Below are 10,000 nucleotides of genomic sequence, written 5' to 3' on the forward strand. Positions count from 1 at the left end.
GGTGACAGACTGTCTGTTAAGTTAAAAGTCAGAAACAAAACAAAAGTATATTCAGATAAAAAAAAAATTAAAAGGTTGTTTATTTGTATGCTAGGGATTATGGGCGTGGGGGTTGCTAACGTGTTGCCCATTAGGAGGTGGTGATAGATGAAAACAAATTAAATGTTTTTTCTTTTTTTTTCTTTTATGTTTTTTTTTTAATAATTAAAAAAAAATAAAAAATAAACAAAATGTTTTTTTAAAGCATTTTTGTGAATGGTGTAAGTGGCCGAGCCCATTGTAAGTGCATGAGAGGAGTTGAGACGAAGGGGGTGGGTGGGGATGGGGTTCGGGTTTTGGGGGTCGGGTTCGAGTTTGGGTTCGAGTTTGGGTTTTGGTTCTTTTTGGGTCAGGCTATCATCATTCTCTGTGCTTATGAAAGGATTTAAACAGATGAACGTGAAATTAAGAAAAAAATGAAAATGTATAAACACAGGACAAAAAAAAATGAAGTAAACGAAACAAAAACAGAGACATTGACACACGCGCACAGACACACACATTTACACACACACACACACATTTACTCATGTTTTTTGGCGAAGAGTATGGTCATGTATCTCTTTGGGGGGAAAGTGTGTATGTTGGCTATGTGTGTGTGAGAGTGTGTGTCCGCGTGTATGTGTGTGTGTGTGAGTGTGTGTAAGAGGTCTGGCCTTACTGCAGTCAGCTGTATCATAGTTAATAAATCAATCTTGTAAAGCCCGGCCTTCTCTGACTCCTTTATTAATGCATTATACATGTTGTTTCAGTAACACTTTCTATGAAGCCCAGATCTATAGCACATTATATGAACGCATTTATAACCAGGGCTTTGAACCGGTTCAAGGAACGAAAACGAAAACCGGGAACTTTTTGTATTTTACAGGGAACAGAAACGAAACCAGAAACTTTATTATTTTTTATGTTCTGGAACGGAAACACTTATTTAAAAATAATGGTAACCGGTTAATACCGGTTAATACCGTTCCTCAAACTGAAAAAAAAAGTAATTATTTTCCTGCACACGTTACCATGACGGCTGAGGTTCACGTCCTGTGTGACATCAGACATTCTCTAACTGAATGGAGAGAGAGTTGTGGAATGTGGATTACAAAGTCTCCACTCCACATCTTAAATAAGAGAAACCACTGTCATACAAAAAGGCATTGCATTGTTTCCATTGCATCATTGACATTGCAGAGAAGCGCGTGTAAAGAGCACCGGGTATGTTCTACGTTATTGGGCATCCATTGCCGCTTCGTATATGCACAAACTCACATTGTCCATCATAACGCTCCCCGTGACCCAAGTCGCTGTGGACTGCGCGTTTTCATCATTGAGGTTTATTCTCCGCTTCTCTGCTTAGGGTGTCCCTGAATGACAAAATTCTGGAGGATATTCTTTTCATCCGCTTGAATAAACAGCTTGGAATGTAGGTTGACTCATTTGCACTTCCGTCTTTCTTGGTTAATTAACGTCAGTTAGGCCTATGGGGAGTAATCAGCTGACAGGAACGAAATTAACCGTTCCGGGAACAATATTTTTTTGTTCTAACCGGTTCGGGAACATCAATTTATTGGTGGAACTCATAACCGGAAACGTTATAATTCCGTTTCTGTTCGGAACGGAACGTTTGGAAAAAAATAACGGTTCAAAGCCCTGTTTGTAACAACTTATGATGTGCAATTAATCATAGTGCATTATGACAATTATATTGTATTATAAGCCCCTTCACTGCCTGTAGTTTATAACCATTCACGAGCACTCAAAACTCCCTAAGATTTATAATGCATTATAAACTCGATTTATAGTTATTCATGGCTGTTGATATACTCCGTCATGAAGTGTAGTCATAGTGCACTATGATTATGATGCGCACTATAAGTTGCTATAAATGTGCTATAGATATGGGCTTCATAGAGAGTGTTATCTTTTTTTTTTAAAGGTGCACTGTGTAATATTTATAGTTGTTTATTTTCAGAATTCATGCTGCCCATTAACAAATGTTACCTTTCTTGCTGATGAATACTTACCACCACTATCAAATCATAAGTATTCATTATGACTGGAAAAACAGTAGGCCTACTGTTCATACATGAAAAGGGGGATCTTCTCTGTGTCTGCCATTTTGAATTTCAAGAACTAGACATTTTTAACGGCATAACTTACTGTACTTTGGTCATACTAGTAAATATTAGTTTATTAGTAAATATTCATGAAAATATCCAATTTGGTAATAGGCAGCAGAGTTTCCACCATCAGTGCACCTTTAGCCCGTTGATGCTGGATGCTGCATATAGGCCTACGCTATTGTATGGTTCTCAAACTTTTCCCGTCATTCCCCCCTTCGGAGGGCCTGGATGCTTCCGAGCCCCCCCGCCAAGCCACCACAGTACTGTCGCAGACTGATTTTACGATCGCTACGTTGTGCAGAATCAAAGGAAAGGTGACTGGTGAGATAAAACAAAGAGGGACTGCAGTGGAATGCAGATGTGTGTTCATTTCCTATATGACAATTAATAATATAATGTTTATAATTATGTATATAATGCTTAAAACGTATTGGCTTATTGGCGAGACAGGAAATCATTTCCTTGGGGGGAAAAAAACCCAAAATCAGATGTCACACGCCCCCCCCTGTGATGCCTCCGCGCCCCCCCAGGGGGGCTTACGCCCCACTTTGAGAAACACTGGCCTCCCCTATGCAGCATTGACACAGGCACCTGAAACTGCATGGACACAGAATTCAGGCTCATGATATTTGAGATTTTTTATTAAAAATGTTGATATATTAAAGCTGAATGAACACATTATAATCCAAGATTCCATTATTGGCTTTTAAATGCAAATTAGTACATGTTTTCAAGTGCTTCGGAGATGGAGATATTTTGCTTTTTTATAGGACATCTTTTCCCAAAAACGGCTTCAGCATTTAGCCTTTTCTTTTTTTCAGGTGCTATAGTCATCTAGAAATTGCATACTTTACCTTTAAGAACATTTTCAAATATCCGAGTGAATAGCCTATTGACTTTGAAGTGCAATTGTGGTCAGAATAATAGCTGTGTCTTAACAAAGGTGAGTTAAATGTCAAAGTTCTTCACATGTAAATTGTTCTTCAATGACAATAAATGCATTTGGGATACTGCACATTCACAGCACATGCCATTTCAAAGCAATACATTTGGGAAAAGTCATTTAAAAAATCACGGACAGCCCACAACTTCTCTTAATTAGGTCTGGCAATTGTGCCGGCCATGGCATTAGTTGGATGCTGTTTGTCTGGAACCACACAGTAAACTTTGCGGTGTTAATTCAACACTTAGAGAGTTGATTTAAGTCCAAATTATGTCAAATCAACTCTCTACGTGTTAGATGAACACTGCAGAATGTACTGTGCATGCTTTTTCTAGCTTGTTTGGTGTGTTTGAGGTCCTTGTCTTGTTGAAACATCCAGTTCAAAGGCATTTCCCTCTCAGTACAGGGCAACATGACTTCTTACAGTCAAAAGGGTAGTTCCTCACACTTCTGCTTCATCATCTGGTGCATCGACGGGAGAGAGGAAGGAAATCTTAACTAGAGACTAGAACACACTGGAGAAGCACAGAGGCAATTCTTTTTGTTTTTTTATTTTTATTATTTAAAAAAAAAAACAATTACATCTGTGCTGCTCTCAAATGACTTCTCTGACAGTATTCTGATGTACTGAACTGATCCATGATCCCTGGCATGTGGTAAATAGGACCAACACTGTGGTGCAAAAATAATCCTCATGTCATAATGCTCGCACCATCTTTCCTACTGTTAACGTCTTCCCTGTGTACTATGGCCTGAATTCTTTGTTTGCAGGATGCCAGATAAACCGGACAAACTGTCTGTGACCTTTGACCCATAAAGAACAGTCTTATCTGATGGCGATGCAAGCAGAGAGAGTAGAGAGAGAGAGAGGTTCCGCTGGCCCATTGTTTCCGGGTTCTATTATTGCAAGGGGGATGGGGGGGAAATCCCCCTTTAGGCAGACCTAGGCAGACCTAAGGACTGTTCTATTCATTGTAGGAGTATTATGACACGCCCCTTTAGGCAGACCGGAACTTGGTCATGTTAGGTGCCCATAGCAACCTATTACATTGGCATATCTCTATATACTTAAAGAATCTCTGGTGCAAGTATCATGATGAGGATGGGTTTTGTACTATGACGTTGGTCCTATTTACCGCATACAAGGTAGGCTATCATGGGTCAGTTTGATCAAACACTTGTTTTAAAGGTGCACTGTGTGGCCCTGCCGTGGCCAACCGGTAGGGCACTCGTCTGCCATGCGGCCGACCTGGGTTCGATTCCCGGCCTGGGTCATTTGCCGACCCCTCCCCATCTCTCTCCCCATTCGCTTCCTGTCCACCTCTCAAGCTGTCCTGTCAAATAAAGTCGTAAAAGACCCCAAAAAAAAAAGGTGCACTGTGTAATAATTTTAGGAGTAACTTCCCAGAATTCAGGCTGCCCATTCATAAATGTTACCTTATTCATGGATATTTACCACCATTATTCAAGTCGAAGTATCATTACAATTTGGAATCATCTTGAGTAACTGGTGTATCAGTACATCCTGCCACAGATTCAGCCAGAGAGAGTAGAGAGAGAGAGGTTCCATTGGCCCATTGTTTCCGGGTTCTATTATTGCAAGGGGGAGGGGGGGGGGTCCCCCTTTAGGCAGACCTAGGCAGACCTAAGGACTGTTCTATTCATCCTGCCAGCTCTTGCTGAGCTACACACACACACACACACACACACACACACACACACACACACACACACACACACACACACACACACACACTGGGTAGCGTCCATCCTGACACACACACACACACTGGGTAGCGTCCATCCTGACACACACACAAACATGCACTCTGCAGCAGCCAGCCTGACACAAACATTTGATTATTTTATTTTGGACCCAACAGACAAGCAAAAGGGTACAAACAAGATCCAAATATTCAGGAAAAAGTATTTGGCATGTTGACAGATCCTAGAGGCTACACACTTTTATATTTACACCAGTCCTCTTATTGTTGTAGCATTCACACTTCATGGATAAACAAAACATTTATGTCTCCATATCTGCATACTACCAATAATAGCTGAAACAGAGCAAAAATGTGCTCCTCTTAATTTTTTGCTTCTCTTTTCTTGCTCCTCACACACACGCACACTTTGCAGCAGCTATCCTGACACACACACACACGCACACGCACACACACACACACACGCACACGCACACGCACACACACACACACACCCACACAACACACACATACACACACACAATCACAAACTGGGTACCATCCAGCTTGACCCACATATGGTCCCTGAGCCCACACTGACCTATGGTGGCCACACACACACACACACACGCACGCACGCACGCACGCACGCACGCACACACACACACACGCACACACGTATGTCTATGTGTGTAAACGTCTGTGTGTGTGTGTGTGTGTGTGTGTGTGTGTGTGTGTGTGTGTGTGTGTGTGTGTGTGTGTGTGTGTGTGTGTGTGTGTGTGTGTGTGTGTGTGTGTGTGTGTGTGTGTGTGTGTGTGTGTGTGTCATTTTGCCCTGACCCAGTCTGACCTTTTTATCTAGTCAGCCATGCTGCACAGGATCAATGGGGAAGCTTTTTGGCATCGCCTCCCACACACACGCACACACACACGCACACACTCACACACACACACACACACACACACACACACACACACACACACACACACACACACACACACACACTCCTGTCCTGGCGGGGCGCTAAAGGGCACCTTACAAGCACAGAGTGCGCACATACACACAGTCGCCTTTGGCCTTTACATTGTCAACAGCTGTGCTCTGTGTGTGTGTGTCTGTGTGTGTGTGTGCATGTGTGCGTGTTTATGTGCGCGTGCGTCTGTGTATGTGTGAGTGTGTGTGTGTGTCTGTGTGTGTGTGTGTGCGTGTGTGCGTGTGTGTACACGGGCCTGTGTGTGTGCTTGTGTGGCAGAGACACTAAGTCAGCTCTGCCCACATTGTGAATGCGTCTGATATTGGTGTGGTGTCCAGGAGAGGAATGCATGTATTGCCGGAATAAGATGGTCTGGGGCCCCTAGGCTGCAGGTTGCTGTGGGCCCCAGGAATTGCAAATTTCGTGACAAATTTACACAGACAGTGTAATTATTACAAGCTAGGAATTTAGGATAACATGTCTACCAACTGTTCTCAACATCAGTGTTGCCAGACTGGGCTGGTTCCCGCCCAATTGGGCTGCTTAGGATGGCCGTGTGCGGGTAAAAATGGTATTTAGCTGAAAAACGCGCCCAATTTTTGCCATAGAAAGCAATAGAATTGGGCAGGATTTTGTGCTTCTAGGCGGGGTTTGAGCATTTTTTGGGCTGGAAATCATCAGCCTCATCTGGCAACCCTGCTCAACCATCTTTTCACCATCGCACACTGTCACAATTCTGAAATTTTTGGCCAATCTGGGGCCCCTTGGCAAATGGGGGGCCCTAGGCTGCAGCCATATCCGGACTGTGGTGGGGGCCCCTAGGCTGCAGCCATATCCGGACTGTGGTGGGGGCCCCTAGGCTGCAGCCATATCCAGCCCTGAATGCATGTATTGCATGGGGAGACATTCCAGACGGCTTTTGGTGTTTTCCCCAGAGGTAGGAGCTTCCTAGTATGCAACCAGGAGGCAGCTACTTCCCACTTGAAAGCGTTCCAACCAGCAAGTCAAACTTTAACTATTTCCTATGACTGTGTGCACTGTCCTTGCTGTGTTGACGTCACGATTTCGAAGTCGGGGTACTTCGATTTGGCCCCAGTTCGCGACTTGAACATTCCGCTTCAACAGGCGTTCCAGTGCGTTTCAGCAAGTAGGAGGTCAGAAATATCCCAGTTCCCACCGTTGGGGAATGCACCATTTGTCCTGGCCGGGTGTAACTGAGGTGATCCTGCACAGTCCACCCCCCTCGGTTCTCGAACCCGCCACCTCCTCGTCAACGCTCCAGTCCACACCCCTCGGTTCTCGAACCCGCCACCTCCTCGTCAACGCTCCAGTCCACACCCCTCGGTTCTCGAACCCGCCACCTCCTCGTCAACGCTCCAGTTACACTCACCCCCCTCGGTTCTCAAACCCGCCACCTCCTCGTCAACGCTCCAGTCCACCCCCCTCGGGTCTCAAACCCGCCACCTCCTCGTCAACGCACAGTCCACCCCCCTCGGTTCTCAAACCCGCCACCTCCTCGTCAACGCTCCAGTCCACCCCCCTCGGGTCTCAAACCCGCCACCTCCTCGTCAACGCTCCAGTTACACTCACCCCCCTAAACCTCACTCCCATCCGGGTCACGGCACTAGTGTAACTGTGGTGTTCCCACGGAGTACACCCCTTGGGTCTCGAACCCGCCACCTCCTCGTCAACACTCCAGTTCGGGTATGGGAGGCACAGCACGATACTGCTGGACTAAAGGACCAGACCGACAGCTAAGCGCTAAAGCGCCCCTAAACCTCACTCCCATCCGGGTCACGGCACTAGTGTAACTGGGTCAAAGACGTGCAAAATGGCATTCAGTGTATTCGGATACCTTCTGCTGACTGTAACTGTAAAAAAACATGATTTTTAAATTGTTTCAAGTGAATGGATGACAGTCGAGGCTTTCATGAATTCACTGGGAAAAAAAATAAAATAAAGAGCCATGTTTTTTACAGTTACAGTCAGTAGAAGGTATCCGTTACACTGAATGACAATGCCATTTTGCACGTCTTTGACCCAACTGTGGTGTTCCCACGGAGTACACCCCTCGGGTCTCCAACCCGCCACCTCCTCGTCAACACTCCAGTTCGGGTATGGGAGGCACAGCACGATACTGCTGGACTAAAGGACCAGACCGACAGCTAAGCGCTACTACCGATACCAGAGATTCTTTAAGTATATAGAGATATGCCAATGTAATAGGTTGCTATCGGCACCTAATATGACCAGGTTCCGGTCTGCCTAAAGGGACGAGTCATAATACTCCTAGCATTGAATAGAACAGTCCTTAAGTCTGCCTAGGTCTGCCTAAAGGGGAATTCCCCCCCATCCCCATTGCAATAATAGAACCCGGAAACAATGGGCCAATGGAAACTCTCTCTCTCTACTCTCTCTGATGTTACTGTATGAGGCTTCGGGAGGGAGGTTTAGCCTACTAACGTTGTCCGTCCAATCTCACGCACATCCAAATACTTTTTTCAGGTGCAGGTTCAAAATCGTGAAGTCCATAAGGTAATGAAAAGAACCGCTCACTGGTGAGCTCCCATTTACTCAATTGTATTCTTGTGTGACGTTTCGGGCCACCCTGGCCCTTCCTCAGAGTCACTCAGTCAGAGAGAAGGCTATGTTCCTTTTTCAGATCAGCTGGTTGAGTGAATTCATTGCCATACCAGATTAAAGAGCAGATCTTAAGATTGTTTTTTATTTGTTTATTCGTCCTAATTTAAGGAATTAAAGTGCTACAGGCGATAAGGGCATGTGTAAGTGCATGTGTCGTTATTCCTGTGACAAAGTCATAACGTCTCCATATACTTTCATAATCACCGTTTTCCACATGGGCCATGGGTGAGCGGTTAGGCCGTCAGACTTGTAGCCCAAAGGTTGTTGGTTTGACTCCCAACCTGCTAGGTTGTTGGGGGGAGTAATTAACCAAGTGCTCACTCCCATCCTCCTCCATGACTGAGGTACCCTGAGCATGGTACCGTCCCGCCACACTGCTCCCTTGGGGCGCCATTGGGGGCTACCCTCTTGCAAGAGTGAGGCATATATGCAATTTCGTTGTATGCAGTGTACAGCTGTGTGCTGTGGAGAGCTGTGTCATAATGACAATGGGAGATGGAGTTTTCCAGTTTGACTTTCACTTTTTGGCTTGCACTTCACTTCCTAAACTATTGTGTAGTCCTGATACCTGCACATCTTCACGTTGACCACCAGGGGTCCTCCTTGTAAAGGGTTTGCCGTACGGCTCTGGGGTTTGCCAGAGTCTATATATGTGGTTTGCGCTTTGGGTATGTTGGAGCTGTTGTCAAATGAAATCTGTTCAGAAGCAGTTCTTATAAGGCCCTTGAAATTTATTATGGCTATCTTAAGCACATGCTCACCAGAAAAATAACAAGATTTCAATGTTTACATTTCAAGGTCATTATTTTGGTTGTCTGCCGTGAAGAGAATACGCAAGTTAGGCTTACAGTTCTCTCTCATTAGTGCAAAAAAAGCATTTCTGTAGCTTTAGGTTTTTTGTAAGTATTCTCGTCTATTTAATAGACAACTAAAACAGGGCTGAAAGAAACACCACCTTCGGCAGCTGTTTTTATTCATGCGCCAGGCTACACTACGTGCCGCTTTTACAAAAAAAAACCTGCCGTTTTTTTTTTCTTTCTTTTTTTCTTTTTTTGGTGTGGAGAGTTGAGGAGAAAGTGAGTGTGCTAGCCTATCCTTCTCTGTCTTCTTATGATCAGTCGGAGCACGTATCGCTGCTCATCCGTGTCTCTCTCCGAGTCTCGCTGCCGCTGCGCACGCTGCATTCAGATGCGCCGGTTGGTGTAGGCGCCCGCCGCCACGGCAACAGACTTCTCTCTCTTTCTCTCTCTCTCTCTCTCTCTCTCTCTCTCTCTCTCTCTCTCTCCTTCTCTCTCTCTCTGTATCTCTCTCTCTCTCTCTCTCTCTCTCTCTCTCTCTCTCTCTCTCTCTCTCTCTCTCTCTCTCCTTCTCTCTCTCTATCTCTCTCTGTATCTCTCTTTCTCTCTCCCCCTCTCCGTCTTCTCCCGCCACAGGTGGAATCAGCGACTCATATCAAAGCCAAACAATCCGAGTCTGTCCCGCCACCGATCAGTCTCATTGATGATTTTGTGAGCACCCCTCTCGCCCCAAGGAGACCAATCGATGGTCTGGGTCACTGTGGTATTTCAATATCGAGACCTCGAT

The 10,000-nt window shown here is 45.1% G+C and overlaps 1 protein-coding gene across 1 annotated transcript in view; it reads left to right on the forward strand.

Annotated features, from left to right (window-relative positions):
- arhgap35a (Rho GTPase activating protein 35a) overlaps positions 1 to 7,406 on the forward strand; it is a 201,193-nt gene extending 193,787 nt beyond the window's left edge. The window contains exon 25 of the mRNA XM_063204709.1: positions 7,208 to 7,406. Coding sequence (XP_063060779.1) covers positions 7,208 to 7,406 — 199 coding nt within the window. The remainder of the gene's footprint in view (positions 1 to 7,207) is intronic.
- The last annotated feature ends 2,594 nt before the right edge of the window (positions 7,407 to 10,000 follow it).

This window comes from Engraulis encrasicolus, chromosome 8 (genome assembly GCF_034702125.1).
Source record: "Engraulis encrasicolus isolate BLACKSEA-1 chromosome 8, IST_EnEncr_1.0, whole genome shotgun sequence".
Taxonomy (NCBI): Eukaryota; Metazoa; Chordata; class Actinopteri; order Clupeiformes; family Engraulidae; genus Engraulis; species Engraulis encrasicolus.